Source organism: Adiantum capillus-veneris, chromosome 27, assembly GCF_014529385.1.
Source record: "Adiantum capillus-veneris isolate H3 chromosome 27, ASM1452938v2, whole genome shotgun sequence".
Taxonomy (NCBI): domain Eukaryota; kingdom Viridiplantae; phylum Streptophyta; class Polypodiopsida; order Polypodiales; family Pteridaceae; genus Adiantum; species Adiantum capillus-veneris.
This window is the reverse complement of record NC_140957.1, coordinates 61,972,258-61,997,664: the sequence shown is the minus strand read 5'-3', so window position 1 is coordinate 61,997,664 and position 25,407 is coordinate 61,972,258. Positions and strand designations below refer to the sequence as shown.

General features: G+C 44.0%; 1 protein-coding gene across 3 annotated transcripts in view; it reads right to left on the bottom strand.

Moving 5' to 3' along the window:
- LOC147422077 (tobamovirus multiplication protein 2A-like) overlaps positions 1–17,207 on the bottom strand; it is a 55,400-nt gene extending 38,193 nt beyond the window's left edge. For 2 of the 3 annotated variants that reach the window (XM_086503099.1, XM_086503101.1), the window contains exons 1-2: positions 17,057–17,207; positions 15,994–16,517 (exon numbers count right to left, since the gene is read on the bottom strand). In XM_086503099.1, the coding sequence (XP_086359225.1) occupies positions 15,994–16,439 (446 nt within the window). In that variant the 5' untranslated portion in view covers positions 16,440–16,517; positions 17,057–17,207. Of the gene's footprint in view, positions 1–15,993; positions 16,518–16,829; positions 16,968–17,056 lie in introns of those variants that run through there. The other variant, XM_086503100.1, reaches the window with a different exon arrangement.
- Between the last annotated feature and the right edge of the window lie 8,200 nt (positions 17,208–25,407).

Sequence of the window (25,407 nt, the reverse complement as noted above, 5' to 3'; positions counted from 1 at the left end):
ATGGGCTGAAAACAGAGAAAAACAGCAACTTGTCGCGATGGAAACACGCTTCGTAGGCACTTCTTCGCGAGGGAACTCGCGCATTTGGTCTTGGCGACATCTGGTACACTTGGGGCAGCCATGGGCATCACCGGCAACGTCTTCTTTACGGTTGAAATCTGCAACAGCATCTCCTCCTTGCAAAGATTGGTCCTCCCCTCTGAGTAAGGGCATGTGATGCTTTTATAGCTCCTAGCTACGGGCACGAATAGCTGCTCGCGGAGAGATCGCGGCCTTCTTTTTTTTTTTTCGCTGCTCCGCCAGAAAAAGAGAGAGAGAAAACGCTGGCTGATCTGTTGCCTTATTTATCAGATGGCTGCCCACTTATTAAGTGGGCGGTCGGTCACCTTTAAAAATGGTCTGAATCTGTCCAAAAACTCAATAAAACCTTATAAGTTAAAAACAATGCTTTCACAGCACTTCCCAGGCGTCCCTGGATGCAATCACATGCACAGTTGCAATGCAGACATAGACTTCCTCACGAGAAAGCATCTGCTTTCCCGAAAGGCAATCCCGCTTTCTCAAAAAGCATCTGTTTTTCCTCAAAGTTTCCTCTGAACCCATCTTCATTCAAGTGCTTGCTTTTTCCTTGTGCACAATTCTAACACAGTTCGGAATTTCCTCCCGACTATGGATATTCCCTTTCCGATGCACCCGTCACCCACCTTGTGACGCATTAGGAATACCCATCACCTAGTCCTTTCCTACCGAACTTATGGTACAATCTCCTTCACGATGCTCTATGTCACCCATCCTATGACGCATCAGAGATGTCCGTTCCCGGATGGTCGGATACTTCTTTTCGATGCTCCCTGTCACCCATCCGATGTGACGCATCAGAAGTACCCGTTCCTGGTGGCCTTACAGATATTCCCGTTCTCAGTGTTCCCGTCATTACTTTAAATGACGCACTAGGAATACTCTGTACTCGGATGTCTCCAGTGGGAAAAGCCCTCTCACTTAAAATTCCAATAATTCATTTAGAATTATTTTTCCTTGGTGTTCCAAGCGAGAAAACCCTCTCACTTATAAATCCAATAAGTCATTTAGAATAATTTTTCTGTAAGATAAAGCCAATTTAGCAACAAGGGGAATTTTGAGAGTGAGTATGTTTTTTGGGCTCTCATTCCCTTTATTAAAAGTAAATGACCAATTTTAAGTTAGTGGCCAAGTTCAATGTGAACTTGGCCAAAGGTTAGTAAGCTTTAAAAATATACATTAAAGGGATCATTTGGGCCTTTAACCCAACAGTTGATCCTGCTAAAACACGAGGATCCTTGTAGTCGGTCAAGAATATCATCGATCCTAGGAATCGAAAATATGTTCTTGACGTGATTTTGTTGAGAGCTCTATAATCGATGCACATTCTCCAAGATCCGTCTTTCTTCAAAACCAACAACACTGGAGAGCAGTACAGTGAAGTACTAGGCTGGACAAGACCCTTTTCCAAGAGGTCTTTCACTTGGTTCATAATTTCTTCGTTCTAGGCTCGGCTCACACGGTAGGGTGGCCGGTTCAATGGTGTGCTTCCATAACTCCCGTGATAGGCCCTCTGAAAAGCAATTGGCATGAGTGTGGAGAAAATCTTGGCGTTCTTTATCAAGTTCAGACATATTTGTCCTATTCTCATCATTCAACTCTTTCAAAAAGATCGAGTAAACAAACATACTAGATTTCATTAATTTTGAAACGGACGAAGCCGATACAATAGAAACAGACTCACCCTTAAGTTTTACATCAAGTACAATGGTTCAGCCCTTCTCTATAGTCAAAGTCGCTTTTCTCGCCCGATAGTCGCCCACGGCGTTGTTCTTGTGGTACCAGGGAATTCCTGGAGGACATCACAACTTACAAAGGGCATTAAGTAGAAGTCCTCGTGCCCCAAATACCCTTGACAATGCAACCGAAGTTTGCAAATGACAGGTGTAATGGCTACGTCCCTGTCGAGTGCCGCTAGAACTGCCTCCGCTAGTGGTGCCATCCGAACGGGTGTGATCTCAAGCCGCGCCGCCAATCCAAGTGAAATGAAGTTGGCGTTGGCTCCTCCATTAAAGAAATTCAGGGCTTCTTGGTCTTTAACTTTGCCCCAAGCTCGACAAAGTTCTGTACTCTTGTCAATCGTGCTTGGGTCAGTACCCATGCAATCTAGAACCAATCTTGCTTTCATCTTGCCTTTTCATCCACGTTCCTCAGCTACTTTCGAACCCTCAGGTCTATCTTCATCTTTGTTGTTCTATTCTTTCGGTGCCTTTTTAGGGCACTTCATAGACATATGCCAAGTTTCCCCCCATCCAAAGCACTTCCCCTCTTTGATGTAGTTAGTCCTCTCTCAAAAAGTGAGCTTGGGTCGTGCATCCTTTTCTTTCTTTTTGGGTTTCTCTTCTTCTTTCTACTTTCATTGTTCGAAGTCTTTTCGGTTCTTTGCGTCATGATTTCATTTGTGGGGTAGGTCAAATTGCCTGAATGAATGGCAAACCCCCGTTTTGCATGACTCATCAGTTCCTTAATGGAATCTGACTTTTGTTCTAAGCAGTGATCTCGGATCTTTGTAGGAAGTCCCAAGGTAAACCGCTCAGTATGTTCTTTGAACGAGATCTACTTAAATGAAGAAGCTGGTAGAAAAGAGCTCCAGAATCTTTCGCAATATGCGTCCAATATATCCTTCTTGGTCATTCGAAGATGGTTCCAAGCAGTTTGTATGTCGCGCTCGTACTCCCAAGTCAACAATGAAGAAATAAAAAGCCTTTTAAATTTCAGCCATTTAAGTGGCACTTTCTTGTTCAATAGAAGAGTGGACCACCAAGTTCGAGCATTTCCCTTGAAGAAAGAGGTAGCCCTCCGAATCTTGGAGTGCTCTGAGTAATGTCCTCCAGAGAAAGCTATGTCAAACTGCTGTATGAAGCATCTCGAAATCCAGAAAACGAGTCAAATTTAATTGATTGTCCTCCTCCTTTAAACTCTCGGACTTTCTTGCTTTTATCTTCCAGAAAATCATAATTGTTGGCTTTATAAAAATTCTTCTTGCTTGCATAAAATCCACTGTCGTCGGAGTCTGAACTATCCGAAGAGAGTCCTCTGTAAAACTGTCCGAAACTAGGCGAGATCTAGACTTCTTTGCCTTTTTCTTGCCCTTTCCAAAGGGTTGCTTTTTGCTTCGCTTTTTCCCTTTTCTGTCTTCTTCGCTTGAGTCGGAAGAGCTACAAGAACTGTCAGAAGAAGAAGAACTAGGTACTTCTTCAAATCGCACACGCTTATTCTGCTTTCTTGCCGAGGCAAAAGTAGATTGACAAATAACCCGAGAACTCAGTGCCTATCTTCTGCTTTTTGTCGTGCTTTTTGGCTTTGTTCTACGCGTCAAGAAGCTGGCTAATCCGTGCATCAACCACCTCTTCTAATTCTTAATTTGTAAACATCCTTGGAGTAGGAGGTTTCTTGAGTGCCGGTTTGAGGGGTGGATCCAACAGATCAACCAATAGAAGCAAATCTAAGTGGAGAACCAAGCCAAAGACGATACAAAGGTCAAGATGGAGGCTTTCTGCCACCACTGAGAGTGCACTTCGTCGAAGGATGTCTGCGTCAAAAATTGTCAATTTGGGGTCCTTCGCAATGTTGATCACGACGCCTCATCTCTTCAATCTCCGCCTGAGTAGGCGGAGGCGGGCCATACTCCTTGAGGGAATCTTCTTTGTGATCTCTTCCCGCATCTCCGGATGCAAAGGAAGTCGACTGTCCTCTGCTTGAATCCATAAGTGCTGTGTAAAAAGGATCGGATTTCTCGGTAGAAGAGAAATCGGCCACGCTTTGATACCACTGTAACAGACTTGGACACTCCAAGTCAAGATTCTACTGCAACACGACAGGAATTCACTTCAAAACAGTTCACAGTTCACAATTGATTCGACGCGGCCCGGCGGAGTTCCGAGCCGAGAGATATTGGCCCCAAAGACTGGTGCCCCTTTCGGTATTTCTTTTTATATTAAAATCTGTTGCCAAAGTACAAGGGAGTGGTTAGGTCTCACTCTCAGACTGTGCGTCCAGGTGCTCTGAGAAGTGGGAGCCCAAGCCACACTTATAAAGAGTTACAAGGGATGCCAAAAGCAGAGCCCCAAAAGCTGAAAATCAAAAGCTCTTTCCAAAAATAAAGCAAGTCTTCTCACAAGCCATTGCTAGATAAAAATAAAGCAATAAAGCTCTCTCTTTCTCTTGTGTAGAATAAGGCAGTAACCCAAAGCTGTCGTACAGTTGCTTTTCCGTACGTAATCTGCCACGTCAGCATGTCTGTATAGCTTCCACGTTTTCTGACGCCATTTTCGGGGGAACCGTACGGCAATGCCACGTCAACCCTAGACAGCATGATTTTCAGATGTCCTTGCCAGGGTGTGTGTGTACTGCTGGGCATGCCACGTCACCAGTTTGTGACACAAGGAGTGTAGCAAATTGTTGTACTCCGCCAATATAGGGTGAAGATACTGCATGAAGGTCCCGAACTGAGTGTGAAAACAACTCCTTGTCGTAAAAGAAGTGCCAATAGACCTGCAAGTGTCCTGCCCAATAGGATCTGTGGTGTTTGTAGTCAAACCGTCTAGAGAAAATGGGGAAGCCCAAGAACTGCCATGAGAATGACCGGAAGCCTGTCAATGAATGAACATGTAACCTAGTGTAGCTAGGTGGCTAAGCTGTGTAAAACTCCAAGAAGGCCAGATGTAGCAGTCTGCGCCGTAAACGTCCTCCGAAACAAGGAAAGCCAGACTAAACAATCTACACTGTAGAAGCTACCGTAAGCTGCAGCAGTCACCGATAGACCGCACGGACCACCACCAAATGGTATCCTGTCAGTATGTAGGGTAATCCAAGATGAGGGGAAAGCCAGACTCAGAGTCTTCGCTATGGAGGGCCTTTGAGAAGAAGTGTGGTTAGACCAAGCTGCCTGCACCGTAATCATCCTGAAGCCAGACTGAGTAGTTTGTGCTGTGAAGATCCTCTGAGAAGAGGAAAGGCCAGACCAATATGTCTGCACCGTCTTGCCTGTATCTCTTGCCTCCAATCCTCTAGTGTCAACCAAAACAAAATCGGCCAACACCACCAAACTGCATCTTGATGTGGCTCTCAATGTGAATGAGTTGGGAGTGACTTACTGCCCAGGTCGGGGTGTAACAAACTTGCACACCCCAAGTCAAGATTGTACCGCAACACAACAAAGATTCACTTCAAAACACTTCAGAAAATCAGAAGAGAGTTGACACGGCCCAGCGTGGTACCGTGCCAAGAGACACTGGCCCCAAAGACTCGCGCCCCTTTCGATATTTCTTTTATATTAATCTTGGTGTGGCTCTCAATGTGATGAGCTGGGAGTGGCTTAATGCCCAGGTCGGGGTGTAACAAACTTGCACACCCCAAGTCAAGATTCTACCGCAACACAGCAGAGATTCATTTCAAAACACTTCACAAAATCAAAAGAGTCGACATGGCCTAGCGTAGTACCGTGCCAAGAGATACTGGCCCCAAAGACTCGCGCCCCTTTCGGTATTTCTTATATATTAAACTTTGAGCAAAGTACAATTGCCCCACGGGTGCTCACTCTTAAACTCTGCGTCCAGATCCCCTGCAGAATAAGCCCCTTGGGTCACTTATAAAGGTTTACAAGGGATGCTAAAAGGACAGCCCCAAAAGCATTCAAATCAAAAGCAATGGCTCCCAAAAGCATTGACTTAAAAATCTGGGAACCAAAAACAGCCAACATAAGCTGTGGAAATCCGTATTGTCAGCCAACGTAAAAAGTAAAAATCCATACGCATTGCCACGTCAGCACCCAGTCAATGCGATATCGTGGGATTCCGTACAACTGCCACGTCAACCAGTCAACGCGAATCACGGGCTTCCGTACAGTAGCCAATCAGTGTATGTGTGTGTGTGTCCGGGCACTGCCACGTCATCAATTCGACATACCCCCCTCTTGAAAGAATTGTAATCACCCTCGATTACGCTTGCAAAACAAACAGGGGCCATAAACTGTCTTAGTAGACATTGACTGTTAGTACCGATGCACTAGACACGACACATCTAGCACCTGTACAAAACGACAATCACATCACATGACATTATAGGACATCACTCGACATCACAGGACATCACATGACAAATCCCAAAAACATTCATTCCAAATCTCAAACCATGACCATCAGCAACGTACTTAGTAATCGCATCTAGATCCATTTTGGACCTCACTAATGCCTGATTAACTAATCCTTATTGCTGTCACAAACTGCTGACGTGTCAAAGCCTAAAGAATGGAGCCAACTTACAGATGCCGACCGAGAGGCCTAAACCCTAGAAGAACACGTAGCAGAAGAAGAAGAAGTCCTACCAACTTATGGGGACCCTGTCCGATGGGGCCCCAGTGACATAAAGGGATTGAAATAAAGCAGGACTCACACACACACTCACGCAAAGCTGATGACGTGGCAGCTGTACGGAAGTTCCGAAAATTACACTGGCTAATGACGTGGCAGGCTGTACGGATTTTCGCGTTTTGCGCTGGCTGATGACGTGGCAAGCTGAGGAACGTGGCAGAAAAGACAAGATGAAAGCAGGACTGGTTCCAGATTGCATGGGTACTGACCCAAGCACGATTGATGAAAGTACAGAACTTTGCCGAGCTTGGGACAAATTGAAAGATCAAGAAGCCCTGATTTTCTTTGATGGAGGAGCCAAGGCCAACTTCATTTCACCTGAATTGGCGGCACGGCTTGAGATTACACAATTGGATGGGACCACGAGCACAGGTAGTTCTAGCAGCACTCGGACAAGACATAGCCATTGAACCTGTCATTGGCAAACTTCGGTTGCATTGTCAAGGTATTTGGGGCTCGAGGACTTTTACATAATGCCCTTGGAAGGTTGTGACGTCCTCCTTAGAGTCCCTTGGTACCATAAGAACAACGCCGTGGTCGATTATTGGGCGAAGAAAGTGACTTTGACAAATGAAAAGGGCCGAAAAATTGTACTTGATGTGAAACTAAAGGGCGAGTGTCCCTATTGTTGGCTTCCGCCGTTTCCAAATAAATAAAATCCAGTATGTTTGTTTACTCGATCTATTTGAAAGAGTTAAATGATGAACACAGAACGGGTTATCCATGCTCTTACTCAGTGGCGACATTACCTACGCGGAGCGGATTTTATTGTCTTCACAGACCATCAGAGTTTACGCTACTTCTTGTCAAAGAAGTAGCTATCGAAAAAGCAGATGCGGTGGGCAATCTTGTCACAGTTTCACTTCCAGATTGTCCATGTGCAGGGACAGAAGAACTTGGTGGCAGATGCTTTGTCCCGAAGCCATTGGTTCTGGCTATTTCCGCGGTACATCATAGGAGCTTAGTATGCCACAGATACAAATTTTGCAGATATTTTCACTCGGATACAGAATGGGGAGATGGTAGCGGGATATTCCATCCGGGTTGGCTACTTGATGATAAAAACCATGTTGTGTGTTAGACAGCCGTTGAGAGAAAAGGTTATGACTGAATGCCATTGTCCACCTTTCACGGGTCACCACGGCGTTGCTACCACCTTGAAAGGTGTGGAGAGATACTTCTTTTGGCCGAGACTCAAGAAGGACGTGGACGATTTTGTACGCAGTTGCTTAGTTTGCCAGAAGGTCAAGTTTGACAGGCATAAAGCACAGGGATTGTTACAGCCTTTGCCCATACCCACCCGCCCCTGGGAAAGTATTGCAATGGATTTCATTTTTGATCTCCCGAGAATACAGAGTGTTCACGATGGTATCTGGACTGTTATTGACAGATTTAGCAAGCACGCTCATTTCATTCCCGTGAAGAAAACATCAAGCCAAATCACTTAGCGAGAGGTTTGTGGCCCAGATCTTCACATTACATGGCATGCCTGAGACGATTGTCTCCGACAGGGACCCTAGATTCACGAGTTTGTTTTGGAAGGCTATCTGGGAGAACATTGGCACACGGTTGCAGTTCTTGTCATCGTTCCACTCGCAGACTGACGGACAATCAGAGATTGCTAATTCAGTGATACTAGATTTATTGAAGTCTTACATCTTGGATCAGAAGACTCAATGGGAAAAATATTTACCTTTGGTGGAATTTGCCTACAATAACAGGATACACTCTTCAACGGGGAAGGCGCCATTTGAGATTATTGAAAGTGCTACGAAGGTTCCACCCTTCCTAAGCACGAAAGATAAGATTTTTTAAGGCGATGAGTACACGCATGACTTGGACACGGCTTTTGCCAAGGTCCGCGAGGCAGCAGAAATCTCAAGAAAGACAGAAAAAGCAGTAGATCTAGGTCCCAAGTGGATCTAGATGCGATTGCTAAATACGTTGCCGATTAATCATGGTCTGAGATCCGAATGAATTTTTGAATGTGATTTGTCATGTGATGTCAAGTGATGTCCTGTGATGTCATGTGATGTAACTGTCGATTGGTACATGTGCTAGATGTGTGTTCCTAGTGCGTCGTTACTAACAGTCAGTGTCTGCTAAGACAGTTTATGGCCTCTGTCTGTTTTGCAGGTATAATCAAGGGTGATTACAATGCTTTCAAGAAGGGGGATGTCACAAACTGGTGACGTGGCATGCCCAGTAGTACACACCCCCTGGCAAGGGCACCTAAAAATCACACGCTCTAGGGCTGACGTGGTACTGTCGTACGATTCCCCCGGAACGCGAAAGCTGTACGGACATGCTGACATGGCAGATTGCGTACGGAAAAGCAATTGTACAGCAGCTTTTGGCTAGTACTTTATTCTATGCAAGAGAAAGAGAGAGCTTTATTGCTTTATTTTTATCTAGCAATGGCTTGTGAGAAGACTTGCTTTATTTTTGGGAAGAGCTTTTGATTTTCAGCTTTTGGGGCTCTGCTTTTGGCATCCCTTGTAACTCTTTATAAGTGTGGCTTGGGCTCCCACTTCTCAGAGCATCTGGATGTAGAGTCTGAGTGAGACCCAACCACTCCCTTGTACTTTGGCAGCAGATTTTAATACAAAAAGAAATACCGAAAGGGGCGCCAGTCTTTGGGACCAATATCTCTAGGCACGGAACTCCGTCGGGCCGTGTTGAATCAGTTGTGAAGTGAACTGTTTTGAAGTGAATTCCTGTTGTGTCGCAGTAGAATCTTGACTTGGAGTGTCCAAGTCTGTTACACCTTGTGACGGCATCACACTATAGAGATTTCTTGGAGGTTGGGACACCCCAGATTGCTGCTATACTCGCGGAGTTCGCCGGAGTATTTTCCTTCAGTGGACATTGCAACAGACATCTTCATCATTTGCCTCACATCTTCGGCTTCACACGGTTTATCCAGCATCAGGTGCTGAGAGGGGGTGTTAGATTTACACCAGTCTGCTCCTTCACAGGTCTAGGGCATGCATGTACGGCTAGTGTGCCTCCAGCTTGGCCACCCTTTGCATATGCATATAGACTGTACTGTCCGGTCGCCCACCTTGTCCAAGCGCCCTCATATTTCCTTTTTATGCTAGGTCGTGGGGGCTCTCTCCATGCACTGCTCGACCTCCCCCTTGGCCACCTATATATGGGGCCAGGAGGGGTATCCACTTCTAAGTCTGACATACGATTGTACTGGTCTCTTGCTCTAGTAGTCAATTGGGGGCTGATTGCCCCCTTTCCCCATCTCTGGCGTTTTGTGTTTCTCTCTCTCTACCCTCTCTCACGCTTCCGCACATGCGCACTCACAACTATTGGTTCTATGTCAAAGTCCATGACAATGACGACGATGACGGCGATGGCGTCAACGACGACGACGACGACGGGTCTACGGCTGAATGCCGAACTGCTAGCGAGGTCAATGGTCAGGGGTCTGCAACCACGACGAGGCTAGGCTGAAAACTGCAAACACTCCAAATCTGAAAACACTGCTATCTTGGGCTGAAAACGCTGGTCTGGCCTTCTGAGAAAACGCTGGGCTGCTGGCTGTCTTGCTGCACGTCCTGGTGAACCACCACGTTCCCGGGTCCTTTGCCTTCTACAAGCCCCCAAGGCTGCCCCTTTATAGGTGATAAGGGATGGGTCGAGCAGGCCAAAGACAGCCCTCACGATTCCATAAAGTGGTTGGAAATCACTTATTAATGAAGTGACCAAAATAAGAGGTGGTTCACGCGGCACAAAAAGCCTACATAGTAAAATGTTGTATTGTGCAAGAGAGGGTATGCAATTGTGACCCGCTTGGACATGCACGTCTTGCTAGAGGCTCACAAAGGTGCTAGGCTCTGTCCTAAGCTACTGGATCATGCTAGGCTGTGGCAAAACATGTCCAAGCAGCGCAAGTAAAGTGCGCATGTGACATTCCCCCCTGTTAAAGGTGAGGCACAATTGCCGAACTTCTATCTGTACTTCTGATGCATGTGGATGCATCAATTGATGAAAATTCCTCCAAACGGGTGGGTACTACAGATATAGATTTGGTGCGATGTAAACACCTACTATACGAGTTACCTGATAGCCTTAATACTGTCGCAGAATATCAGCCTTCCTACCGACTCTGCCTTGCGAGCAAGTACGACCACTCGAATAGTCTTGTCATGAAAACATTGCGGGTGAAGCTGAAAGCTAAGGGTGCTCGGAGGTATTTCCAAGGGTTTCATGTCGACAGAAGTGGATGCACGCTACAGACGAATGCGAATGCGAAGGCAGAAGAGGTTAGGGATCCTGTCTCCCAACTCCTTCCATATCCACATAAGAGGCAAGTAGATCTTGGTTCTCAAGATCTGGATTTTCGTGTATCCACTGTCGATCTTCCTTCAAAGACATGGCAATGCAGATGGAGCTAATGAGTCAATGATCGGGACTCGACGATTCTTTCAGGAGAAAAAACTAGGAGAGGTTCTTTGGGTTCTTGGTACTGCTTGGGTTCTTTGGGTTCTTTGGTTCTTGATGGTTCTTGAGGTACTTCCCTTGAGTTCGTGAGACCGAAGCACGCACAGAGCTTTGATACCAATGTCAAGTGTGCAGCGGAAGTGTTTATGGATTTAGCTCGGACATAGTCACAGGGGATGCCCATTTTTGGGCTTCCCGTCCCCACTTGCCGTCCCGCCCTCTTTTTTTTACACTAAAAATCCATTTGAGCTCCGTCCCCCGTCCCCACTCATCGGGACGCGTACCTTGTGACTGAGCTCGGATCTAGTACTCCGCACAAACACAAGGGACTTCACTTGAAGGAACTTAACTGAACTGAAAGAAAGAGACAAGAGAGGGAAAAGAGACAACACAAGGATGTCGAGTCCCAACCCTCAAGGGCCCCCTTGCTCTGTTGCCAGAGCAAGTACTTTCTTCATTCTTGCACAAATGCTCATACAACTATTGAATGTTGAGATGCTGATGCTAATGGGTATTGATGCTGGCTACTGATGCTATTGATGCTGGGTACTACCGGTTCTATGTCGAAGTCGATGACGACGACGACGACGAGACGATGATGTCGACGACGACGACGAAGATGGGTCTATGCTGAATGCCGAACTACTAGCGAGGTCGATGGTCAGGGGTCTGCAACCACGACGAGGCTAGGGCTGGAATCTGCAGATGCTCCAAAGCTGAAAACGCTGCTGTCTTGGGCTGAAAACGCTGATCTGGCCTTCTGAGGAAACGCTGGGTTGCTGGCTGTCGTGCTACACGGTCTGGTGCACCGCCACGTTCCCACGTCCTCTGCCTTCTACAGGCTGCCCCTTTATAGGTGATAGGGATGGGTCAAGAAGGCCAAAAACAGCCCTCATGATTCCATAAAATGGCTGAAAATCACTTATTAATTAAGTGTATATACCCAGATGAATCCAGGATAAGCCCAGATTCACCCTTAAAGGGAAGTGCAAGGTATAGACCCAGGTAGTCACCCACAAGACAATATAACCATCAGCTCCATCATGCATATTGACCAAAATAAGAGGTGGTTCACGTGGCACAAAATGCCTATATGGTAAAATGATGTACTTTGCAAGAGAGGTATGCAACTGTGACCGGCCTAGACATGCACCTCCTGCTAGAGGCTCACAAAGGTGCCAGGCTCAATCCTAAGCTATTGGATCATGCTAGACTGTGGCAGAACATGTCCACGTAGCGCAAGTGAAGTGCGCACGTGACAGTAAGTGAAAGAGCGAGAGAGAAAGGAGACTTAACACCAGATGGGGTCTATTACAAGCTTGGGCACTCCAAGCGAGAAATCAATAGCAACACACAAACAAAATCTGCAAATAACTAAACTTGACCAGAGAGAGAAAGAGAGAGAGAGAGAGAGAGAGAGAGAGAGAGAGAGGGGAGGAAAAGGAGGAGAGTAGATGTGGAACGGTGGAGTTTCATCCTCAGATGCACTAGATTCAAAGCGGCGCCTCTTTCGGTATTTCTTTATTATTGCTTCGCAAAGGTACAACTCCCCGAGGGTCTAGCCCTCCCGAGACTCTGCGTGTAGATGCTCTCTAAAAAGTGGCCCTCTAGGCACATAGTGCCCTCAAGGAAGCCTCAGTCAACTCTCTTATACGCCTTCTCAAAATCGAGGAGTACCACAAGATCCTCTCCTCGGAGACGTGCGAGGGCAGTCTCCTCCCAAAAGGTTAAAATGTTGTCAAGGATGCTACGCTCCTTGACGAAATCCGTCTATGTCTCATGTATAATGCTCTCAAGTAGCAGCTGAATTCTCAAACTCAGAGCCTTTGCTAGAATTTTATAGGTTAAATTGAGAATGGTGATGGCTTGCCACTACCGGATTTCGTCCAAGGAGCCTCCCTCCTTGGAGATAAGAAAGATCAATCCCTCACTCATGTTGTTAGGCATCTCCCCACTATGCAAAATGTGCTGATAAGCACTACAAAGGTCTCGACCAAGCACCTCCGAGTACTCCAAGAAGAAACTCGGAGTAAAACCATCCTCCCCTAGGAGGCCGCCCTTGAGAAGTGCCCTCAGGGCTTCCTGTAGCTCCTCTAGCTGGAGCGGGATGCGACAGAGTGAGGGCCTCCTGTAGCTCCTCTAGCTGGAGCGGGCTCAAGCCTCTGGCGCATCTTCTCAGTGACTAAACAAGGCATTTGTGCACACACCTGCTCTCTGCATGCATATGGACGCTCTGACTACAGCTCAGCTGAAAGTAACTCACGATAAAAGTCAGTATTGCGCGCATATCCTTAGACTCTGTAGCTACAGACCCATCCGGTCTCCTCAGCTGGCCAGCACTGGTGTGCACATGGCGGGAACCCACATCTCAAAGAACTCACCAGTAACTATATCGCCCACCTGAGTCCACTGAGATGCCTGTCGATGAAAGGCAAACTCATAGTGCCGCTCCTGGATGGTGATCAACTCTTGTCGAGCATGTTGCATCTGCTCCGCCTACCTGGGTGACGCTCTTGCATCCGCTGTAAAGAGGCAATGCCTCATCGGAGTCGCTTCTTCTCCTCTTTGGTCACAGCCAAGCAAGTTGCAAACTCCTAGAGGAAGAAGCAACTAAGTTCCACAAGGCCAGTGACCACTCTAGCAACAGGGACCCCATATGTGTCCAAGCTCTCGAGTCTTCTATCCACAAAGCCACGACCTGCTCTCTGAGCTCTGTATCCAGTAAAATCCTCTCTAGGATGCGAAGTATGACATTGCCCCTTCTCTGTCTATCTAACACACTAAGAATCTGTCACCAGGAGGCGTATTTTTTGTGTTTTCTTCTTTAAATATGTAGTACATATTTCTAGTTATTTTCTTTTTGCTTGTTTTCCCCAAAACCCTTGAAAAGGTGCAAGTGGGCATAGCATGGCCAATGTGAAATGACTGCAGCCAATTGGGTTTCTCACACTGGGAATTTAGGTCGGTCGGTCGGGGACTAGTCAAGCCAATTAGCACTGAATTCTGATGAGTATGGAAGCTTCTGAAATCTGTACGCTTGAATGGAATTTGGGCCACTCGACAAGTCACTGACAACTTTATAAGTTGGGAGGGGGTTAGCAAACTGAACCAGAAGGGGCATAGTGGACACATGGCTGAAGGAGAGCCACATGCTTGACAACTCAACACTCCAGAAGCTGAGGGCCAACTTGAGGCCGCCCAAAAGAGGGAAGGGGCTGTTTTTACTCTTTTGTGAGTGGATTTTGAGGTTCACAGCTTTAATGGCACACTTGCCTTCTCCCTTGTCTCATGTAGCACAATGATTTTGCTCTCGTGCATCTCTCTCCCCCTTACACATATGGTGATGCCCCACTAGTCGGGCTACTCGGATGACTATCTACAATCTTGTGCGTTTTATGCACGTCTGCCAAGGCAAGAGCCTTCTAAACACGAACTAAATTAGCTAATTGCTAATCCCCCACGGGTGCGCACAGTTCCATCATTCATGTCTTTATTGCATCTTCCACTGCCTCCACTCTGGGCTGTAGGGAAATTGGAGAAAACAGTAAGGAAATGCAACGTGCCAACAATACATGGCTTGCCAAACACGGAATATGAGACTCGATGGAGGGAAACTACCTCACATAGCCCAAGTGGCGAGCACAACCACGAAACAGCCCCCACTCTCTCATATTTGTTCTTGAAATACTAGGGCACTAGCACCTCCCTCCAAGGACGTGATAAACCCCTGTCCGGTATGATCTTATTCCTCATTCCAAGGGCTTGCTTTAGAGGACGTACATAAACACATACGTATCTACATGCACGCATATAGCTACACATGCATACATACATAATGTTAATATATACATACATGTGTGTGCACACCCAGCACAATTTCACTTGTAAAAGGAAACCCGAGTTAGAAGTCGTCCACACGACTATACAACCATCAACTTCATCATCCATAATTGACTCAGTACTATAACATCCCCACTAACTTGATCAATACTCAGCTGACCCTTGTAAGACCAAAAATGGTTAATAGCTCTCAAGTTGTAAACCCCTATTATGAAGAAGCCATGCGTGAACCCAAAAATTAGTGGAACAATGGAATCCTAGATGCCAAGTTTGATGAGATCTATCATCATGTGACTGTTGATAGCTTAAAGGTGACATCGGTGGGCTAAACCATTGGGTTACAAAAGAAGATTGTGCAAGTTGAGAACTATGCTAGGGTCCTTGTAGCCTTGGCAAAATATTCTTGAATATTAAGCATCAAATAAGAAATATCCGGCATCGTAAATAAGAAATATTTGTCATCATTCCTACTGGCTTAGCTTTTCGGCACTGCATCAGCACGACCCCCCGGCTGATTAACACTAAACTACATCCAGTGTTCAAGCCCTTCACCTAATTTCTGTCTAGATCACCATCTAAGCTGGAGCATGGCTCGAAGCCATCAGCAGTATCGTAATTTTGAAGTTGAAGACTCTTGTGTCTTTGGTATTTAATATGTACTCTGTGTCCACAGTCTCAACTATAGTCGGCTGCATCATCGAAATCTTCAATGTGAGAACCTCACCTCTTGGATCTTTGTCTCCATCTCTTTCCACCCTATAATGGAAAAGGAACCTCTCTATACCAAGAGGATCTAAGCAAAAGATTGTGAATATTATTGGCAATGTTTGTAATGTGTCATTTGTGATAGGTACCTACTTCATTGAGAGGTGAAGGATTCAAAAACTTATATATCTTATGTGTCCTTCAAAATTACAGTTTCTAAAAGGACAAAAGGCACCTCCAATTTTGTTCGAATCATTCTCACTACTTTGAACGCACCTTGTAAGACATGGTCCCACAAATACAAGAAGCCACTAATAATATGCACATCAAAGGTTCAGTAGGTGATTGAAATCGACAAGACACTACTTCCATCTCCATCATAACTTAAACTTGACTAACTAATATGAAGACCAATGAGCACTTAAAAGTACAGGCAAAGCTAGTTACCCAATCATAGTCATTGAGACCTAAGTCCACTATGCTTGTTGATTAACCATCCACAAAGCAAGGATAACAAAATCATTTTATCACAAAATAAGTATACCAGGCTGTAGAAAGGCTGCTGAAGATTGAAGATACAGAGCTGAACTCAAATGATGAGCTTTTCTGAAGAAGCACCCTTCTCAGCCGCAAAGCACCCATATCATTGGCCACCGGGTCTTTTTCATTGTTCAAAGATGGCGGTGATCTAAACTGCAGGTAGCTCTCATCTGTAGGGGGGGGAGGGGACAGTGGAGGCGGTGGTGGGGAAGGTGGGGGAGGTGATGGAGGAGGCGGCGAAGGAGGTGGTGGAGAAGGTGGGGGTGGTGAAGATGGAGGTGGTGGAGGAGGTGGTGATGGTGGAGGTGGCGGCGGTGGTGGAGATGTCGATGATGAGCTTTCATATGCGACCACCATGTAAATACCATACCCAATCATTGCAAGCCCCACTAGGGTAAGCAAGACATTGATCACCTTCAGTAGCAACTGGGTAAACCCTCGGCAAGTCATCTTGCAGAGGGAATTCAATATTACAAAACCCAATCAGATTGGATGAAAAGGGGAACTATAGCACACTGAAATGTTTTCCTGGCCAATCGAAAACAAGATTAATGTTAATACCATGGTCGATGAAAAGAGAGAAAGCAACTGGCAGCAGCAGCAGACAGGCAAGAATAACTAAAGCATTATTGACAACAAGACTAATGCTTCAATTTAGACCACAAAGCCCTCATTCCTAAACATTATTTTAGAATGATCAGTAAGTGAAGGCAGTCTGCCAAGCCCATCTCTAAAACGAATCAGCTGGGGATGCAATGTAGCTTGTGGGATTATTTGACCCCCCATGCGCAGTTGAGTACCAAGATCAAGCACAACGGAATATGCTGCCAAAGATCCTACCTGTACCCTGGTGATCAAGGTCACAAGTGATTCTAACTCCCTTGTGTGACGCACATGCACATACCCGCAGGTAAATGGACCATGAGCAAATGAACCCTCCCCTCCCCTCCCCTCCCCCACCCCAACAACACACACAATAGGCACATGCACGCGCGCAGTCAAGTTATGAAGACACATCGTTTAAATCTCTCTCGTCTGCTTCCACTAGCGATCACTGAACAACATACCCGGAGAACGGCTTTGCGATTGAGAGAGTCAAAAGAAAAGCGGGAGAGTCATGGTATCCCTCCTTGTTTCTGATAATCCCCGCAGAAAATGGAAGGAGGGATGGCGATCTATTTTTCCTTATGCATAGCGCGTGTGACACTTAGCGTTGTACACGTGGCAATCTTTTCCCAATGACGCCCAGCATCAATCATTAGGTAAGGCTGGGTTCATACGATCCCGCGGCAAAGCTTGCAAAAGGGGCGTGCGACACAGCTGGACTTCAAGCATTCGACGAGGAAGTTTGCAAACTCTCCGGACCCACCTGCAAAATGCCCCCCCCCCCACCGAAGCGAAGCGCTGTCGGCTCCTTTTCAGCGTGAAAATTGGGCTGAGTGTGAAGATCCTTGCCTGGTAAGCGGAGAGCCAATCACAACGCTTTGGCAATTCTTGCATGTTAGAACTGTTTCTCTTTGTCGGTGCCTCATTTGAACCAAACAAGCAGAGTCAAGAAGAAATAGAGCGAGGTGTCACTGCCTCGTCTGAATCAGGTCTAAGGCACAAGATGGTCAATGTCAAGAAGGCAGGAGCACGAGATGGTCAATGTCAATAAGGCAGGAGCACGAGCATCGTTCATCTACTCTATCAGGTCACAATTTTGGAATGATATGATCACGGTGTGCACTACACGTATGTGACCATGGTGTAATCTTGATGTGAGCTACTCAAAGTGTGTGAGGAGGCAATATATGTAAATGGATACAGAAGACCTCGAAGATCCTGTTCTTCAAGAACAACCTACTCTTGGAACAAATCCATCTTAATATGCACACAATTTTCCCGCTTATGCTACTTTAGACAAGTTTGGAAGGCTAGGAACCAACGTCTCTTTGAAAAAGACCACTCAACAGCCAGAAGATATAGAAGATCTCAAAGATCATGTTCTTCAAAAATGACCTACTCTTGGAAGGAAGCCATCCTAATCTGCACACAATTTTTTCGCTTCTGCTACTTCAGACAAGTTTGGAAGGCTAGGAACCAACATCTCTTTGAAAAAAACATGACTTCTATGGCTGCTTACACACCGAGATCTTGCATGCCCATCGTGTTCGAGGATATGCGGGCAAGCGTTACACACCTTTTTTTTTCTTTTAAAGTGGGATTTTTTACAATGGATTTCAGTAGCTTATTGGTTCGTAGCCTCTGTTCGATCGCGCTGGTAAGACCTCAAGCACTGCTCGAGCTTGGGCAGGGAGTCTTGGCTACACACAAAAAAATTTGCTGCCATGAATGGATTTTTGACAATTAGCTTCCACGTCTATTCGCCCAAGTTTGGGCACGGGGTGTGTAGGCAGCCTTAGCCACATATGAGATATTTTTTACCACAAACCTTTGTCCATAATAGCTTATTGGTTCGTAGCCTCTGTTTGATCGCGCTGGTAAGAGCTCAAGCACTGCGCGAGCTTGGGCAAGGAGGGCTATACACAAAAAATTTCGCTGCCACGAATGGCTTTTAACAGTTGGCTTCCACGTCTACTCGCCCAAGTTTGGGCACGTGGTGTGTAAGCAGCTTTAGCCACCTATGGGCTATTTTTTACCACAAACCTTTGGCTAAGATATAAAAGCCAACTTTGTACAAAGTCTTTTAAGTTTTGGATAATGAATGATACGTCGCTATCTATGAGCATTGTGTACTCTCCCTCTACCTTTTGATGCTTGTATCTCTCTTGCGGATTGTTCGTTTGAAGTGTTGACTACTTCTCTCGGGGGGTTGCACTATTGAAAACCGCCCTATATAACGTAGGTTTAAGGGGTATTAAAAAATTCCCATTTCTAACATGTTTGAATGATATAAGAAGACCCTTATTTTGAATTTGGCCCAAATTTGGCTCGAATATTTTTTATTTTTCTTTTTCTTTCTTTTGAGTCAGTGGCTTATATGTGTTGGCCATGCGTAGGGCTAGGAGGAGGCCCTTACACATGGCTTTGTTTGGCAATTGCTTGCACAATACACAAACGTGCGTGATGTTATGGTCCAGCATGGAGGAGACTCTGAGGCACTGGCATCACTGGGGAGCCAGATCCCAGCCATATGGGATAAATGGTTATAATATTTGAGAAAAATGAGGAATTTGCTAGTTATTCTTGTTATCATGCAAAGTGCTTCCCTGTTGCATTTTACAAAGCGCCATTTGAAGGCCATGTTCTACACACATCTTGAAAGCTGAGGGATTCAATCAATTTTGATCAAGTTGAATGTTTCCCTTCTACAAAATGCCACTATATCTTTGTACTACAATAAGCAAGTATAATCTCTTCGGTGAGGTCATATTTCTCCTCCTCTTCTCGACATCTTCTCCTCCTTCCTATCGTTACTAGAAAAACTCTAAACTTCATTTTCTTAGTCCTATGATTTCTCATACTAGTCAACAGCAAACATCAAAAATATAATCATCTTACCATGCTTGCTAAAAAAAATTTGACTGTATGTGCTTATTTTACCTCTAACTTAAGGTTCGATTTCTAATCATCATTTTACAAACAAAATATGTATAAATTCCTATATCATGAAATAAAGATTCAAGATAACTTATCCCTTTTTATTGTAGCTCTTTTCTTTCCAATTTCCATGCTTCCTTAGAAGTAGTCACGATTCCAAGATTGTTTCCAAAGCTCTAATACAACTGCTACAAACGGGAGCGTGGAGATCCTTGCAAAATACCAAAAATAGCACAACATAGCTCATGAACGACCAAACCTGCATACCCGCTAATCGTACTTGCACATAAATCAAGCTATACGCAAGAGGAGAAAGATATGGGGCGACAGAGAGTAGGAAAACACGTGCAGGTGCACCTCCTAGAGCGGAGTGCTACACAAGCACAGTGATAGAGAAGAGAGGAGAGGAGAGAAGAAGACACACAATCACTGGGTGCAATCTCTCCCCATGCAAGAGTGACCATTTCCCTCTTGCACGTATTTGATTTATAGATTTCTTGAATGGTCAAATTGAGTACAAACTGGTCGACCAGACATAAATGGCCAAAGCTCATAAAGAGCACTTGAATAATCAAATATACATAAAATATAATATCCTTTGGCATAACCCTTAGCTTTATCCACCTATCAGTTGCACTAAACAATAACATAACAATTCCAGTACATAACAACATTCTTTGACCTAGGTAGCAACTCTAGTTGTGTTTTGCCCGAGGGTAGCTCATCAATTATTCCTAATGCTTGGTATGCAGATCTAGTCAACATTGGATCCCCATTCATATATGTCTTGTGTCATTCGTTGTTCTTGAGATTTTATTTGACCAAAATTTCCAAACTATAGGTGCCTAGATCACACCTAATCATTCTTTGTTCTGACAATCCAATGGCCATAACCACAACAATGTGAAGGTTGGGTTTAGTGTATCTAGGTGGCTTTTGAACCTTCAAATGCTATGCAATGATGCACATGGGGGACTTTGTCTCTAAGTATACGAGATTCTTGTAGGTAAAATTATGTCCCTACTGCTTCACAGAAGATTTGTCATTATCTACAGCCTTGGTCTTTAGCAGCAAGTTGTGGTTTCTTGGCAGTAGATGAGAAGCTTGGTTGATCATATTTGCAGTGATTCTAAATTTCACCATCTCACCATCCTTGTCTATCAGAGTAGCTTCTCCATTGTATTGAATTAACGACATCGATCAATTCATGTGCTCTCTGATAATTTGTACCCCAAGGTTTGTAGTCGAAAAAATGTGTCCATCTGAAGACAACTTGTTCCTTCAATCACTTCTTGCTATTGATGCAGATTCCAAAGTTCTTTAGGGAAGATGGTTGTCTTCACTTTTGTGCGGTCAATTGCTTCAAATTGTCCAATGAAAATGCTTGTAGGTACTTAAGCAAGCTCTTCCTCCGACACATGAGCTTTCTTGTTCATGAAACTTCTATCACTTGGTAAGGTGGTGCTTCCCATTGATTCCTTGGTCGTCTACAAGGCATTTTGTGATGAAACATTCCCAAGATTAGATTTAAATATTGGCCAACAAGTTGTCAAGAAAATTCAAAAAAACACAAACTTTGACCATAAAATGAAAAGGAGTATAACTTGACAAAACAATGTTACCATATACATGTGGTAGTGATGTGTGTGAACACACTAGGACCACCGGGGCATTTTTCCCTCTTTAGGAGGTTTTTTCCCCCGTGCATTGTGTATACGCCCATCACTCTAGGGCTATTCATCTTTCCATTGCACACTAAGTAATATACTCTCTATTGTGTACCTTGACCTTCCTTCGTCTTCTCCAAGCTGTGTGCATTTCTCTGCAACCCTAATTCCAACAATTGGTATCAGAGCAGGTTTGCGTCCTCCCGAGCTTAGTCGCCAGCAGCTCCAGCATATGCCTGCTCACTTTCTCTGATTTCAGTGAGCTTTGGCGAGTGTTTGTAGGTCGACAAAAATTTGGATAAGCTCGTAGAGCTTAGTCTGCTCATATTTTTGATTCGGGCTCATTTCGGTCTTCGTTTCCACTACAGGCAGGTCTGCACAAGCAGTTTCGTCATTTAGTGTAGAATTTTTGTCAGTGCCATTTTTTGCATAACAAGTCCTATACAGTCTATTGCGGGTTGTGCTATATAGCACATGCTGGTCTCACTCAGTTTGTCCTCATTTTGGGCAGTTTTCACATCAGGTGCAGGCATTATCATGGCTGACGACAATACAGATGTGTTAAAGATATTTGCTACTGAGGACAGATTGGATGGGGACAATTACCCTATGTGGGCTTACATGATACAAAAATGTTCTTGTGTCAAAGGGCGTCTGGAACATTGTGCAGGCATTGATGTACGTCCTGGTTCTGAGGATGTTGAGGATGTTGCAGGTCTTGCTGCAAGGATTGCAGCTATTAGAGTTGTTTTGCCTACGGTAGAACAAGATTGTTGGGATGTAAAGGATGCGCAAGCTCATGCATTGATTGCGTTGTCTGTGAAGTGCACTATTGTTCCTCACATTTGTTCAGCAAAATCTATAAAACAGGCTTGGGATATTCTAGCAGGTCTTTATGCAAGCCACAATGAGGCTAAAATTGCTTTGCTGCGTAAAGAGCTGGAATCGAAGATTATGCATGAGGAAGATGATATGGACACTTTCCTTGTTGGTGTCAAGGATATCAATGAGAAAATTATTTCTGTAGGTGAAGTCATTTCAAACAGTTCCCTTGTGCAGACTGTTCTTGATGCCTTACTAAATTCTTACCAAACTTTTGCTAGTACTTGGAGACTTATGACCCAAAAAAATCCTGAGGCTTCTCAAGTTTGATGCATTATGCACATTTGTTGCAAGAGTCACTTTCCAGAAAAAACAGGACTAGGCAGCGTGCAGTTGAATAGGCTTTTATTGCTTCTCAAAGAAAGGGTGGTAACAACAATGCAGCCACTTCTTATGGTTCTGCTGCAAGTCGAAATTTTTTTGTTCCTAGTGATTCTGCTGGAAGCAATTCATCTAGAAATTATGAAGATAAGGGCAAAAATAAGATGGGTTGCCATTATTGTAAAGCAAATGATCACTTGATCAAGCAATGTCCTAAGTTGAAGGCCAAAGAGTCTAAGAAGAAAGAGGGTGGTTCCACTACAAATGTTGGTTCCACTACAAATGCAGCCATTGATGAATCTTCTGTGAAAGGAGACTGTGATGTTGATGTTGATGCAGAATGGGCTTTTAGCGTAGAGTGCACTTACAATCCTGTTGTCCATGATGCATGCTTGTCAGTTGCTGCAGATTTACATGTGTGGTATTTCGATAGTGGTGCTACAAAGCACATTGCCTCACATCGTGAATTGTTCACCTCTCTAGAGTATGTCCCTCATGGGAATTCAGCCACTTGTGCCAACAATGCCTCTTATTTGGTTCAAGGAGTTGGAAAGATTGTGCTTATTGCTGCAAATGGCAGTTCTTTCACACTTGTTGATGCACTTTATGTACCTTGGATCCAGAAGAATCTTTTGTCTGTATCTGCACTTGCTAGACGTGGACTTGTAGTCAAATTTGTGGATGACAGATGTACAGTTCATGATCTCAGTTTTGGTGATGAAATTGTTGCATCTGGTCTTTTGTGTTGTGGGATGCATAAGCTCACTTTGTATGACATGTGTGGACAAAATTTTGCAAATGCAGTTGCAGATTCAAGGCCTATTTTAGATGCAAAACTATGGCATGCACCTTTTGGGTATCTGAATTTTGTCAGTTTGCTACGTTTGCAAAAAATTTATATGGTTGCTTCTTTGCCGCCTCTTGAAGCAACTGTCGAACATGTTTGTGAAGGCTATATTTTGGGTAAGATGCAGTGTTTCAAGTTTCCAAAGGATGGTTTAGTTAGGGCCACATGCAGGTTGCAGCTTGTGCATAGTGATGTTTGTGGGCCCATGCAAACTCCGTCCTTGGGAAATTATCTTTACTTCATGACTTTCATGGATGATTGGTCCAGGCATGCATGGGTATTTCCGCTTAAAGCGAAGTCCGAAGTTTTTATGTGCTTCAAACAATTTCTGGCCATGCCTGAAAATGTATCGAAATGTACTATGGGCACCCTCCGTTCCAATCGAGGGGGGGAGTATATGTCTCATGAATTTAATGCATCTCTGACTAGTTGAGGGATAAAACACCAGTATATAGTGCCTTATGCGCCTCAGCAAAATGGTGTTGCTAAGAGGAAAAATAGGTCACTTACAGAAATGGCACGATGTATGGTCAAAAGTCAAGCTTTGCCGCATTCTTTTTGTCTTGAGGCTATCATTTGTGCCACTTTTGTACTTAACAGGTGTCCTACAAAAGCTTTGCAGTCTATTACTCCATATGAAGCATGGCATGATAGAAAGCCTTCTATTGAGCACATGCGTGTTTTTGGTTGTTTGGCATATGCTTTGGTGCCACAAACACAGCACAAGAAATTGGATGATAAGGCTGTCAAATGTATTTTTGTTGGTTATAGTGCTGAAAGCAAAGGTTACAGGTTGTATCATCTACAAACAAAGCGTATTCTGATTTCACAAGATGTAGTGTTTGTGGAAGATTATGCAATGGTGGACAGGTGTGTCATGGTAAGCCTATGGGGGAAGTAGGCACAATAAGATCACTAAAATTCACATGTTTGTGGCATCTACCCTTTCCAAGGTGTATTGTGTACATGTATGTGTGTGTGTGCGTGCAAACTCATCTCTTGTGAAGTGATGATCATCTCTCTCTCTCTCTCTCTCTCTCTCTCTCTCTCTCTCTCTCTCTCTCTCTCTCTTCATCTCTTCATTCCTCACTCAGAATTGGTTACTATGGCTAATGAAATATATCTATAACGTGACCAAGATTCTGATATATGTTGTTTTTCAATAAGGTTTTTCTTCATATTCTCTTTACTTGGCATAATGGTTGCCCTAATAAATCAATTTTTCTCTTAGAGCTCGAAATACAAAACCAAAATTAGAAGTCATCAATAATTGAAATTTACCTTCAAACTTGAAACAAATAGCTCGTTTAGCCCAGAGATCTTGAACAAAATTTTGTTTGAAAACATAGCTATAATATATATATATATATATATATATATATATATATATATATATATATATATATATATATATATATATATATATATATATATATATATATATTCTTGTAATGAATGTTCTCTTCTAGCACATGTGATGGTGCCGTTGTTCACAAACCTCTTTCTAGAAAGAAGGATAAGCTACCCACTAATTGCCTTACTAACAGAAAGGTAATATATGTCCACAGGCCATGACGTTAGTGGTACTTAATAGCTTGCATAACTCTAGAGTTTATCATGAATATAGATGTTCCATACTTCAGTCGATTGTGATTTTTAACTCTACCCGGCTCAATGTGCAATTATCAAGCATAAACAAGAAAATCCCTCTCTCATCATTATTTGCAAGAGCCATTATCCCCATAACGTAAGTTTATCCCATTAGCAATGATATAATGTGATTTGATTTTTGCTTTGACAGCTCTACAAATTGTCTTAAATGTTACATCATATGTCAGTCAAATTGTTGTTGCATATTAGTTAACAATGAAGATTTTCTTGCTTTTGTCCTCTTCAAATGGCTCATTGTTATATTTTACTAGTTGCTAATTCCATATCACTGGTCACCACCATTACACTTATTAGTTTTAGCACTTTTTTAATTTTTATTATTGATTTTGACAATATAAGTCTCTGTCTTGATTGACCTTAATCAAATGATTTTTTATCATGCTCCTCATTAGTTTTTGTTACATTTCTCTAACTCGTTTAAGGGTTCACATAAACCTATGCAAACCATAATTTGAGGCACTTATATAAGTTATTTTCCTACTTTATT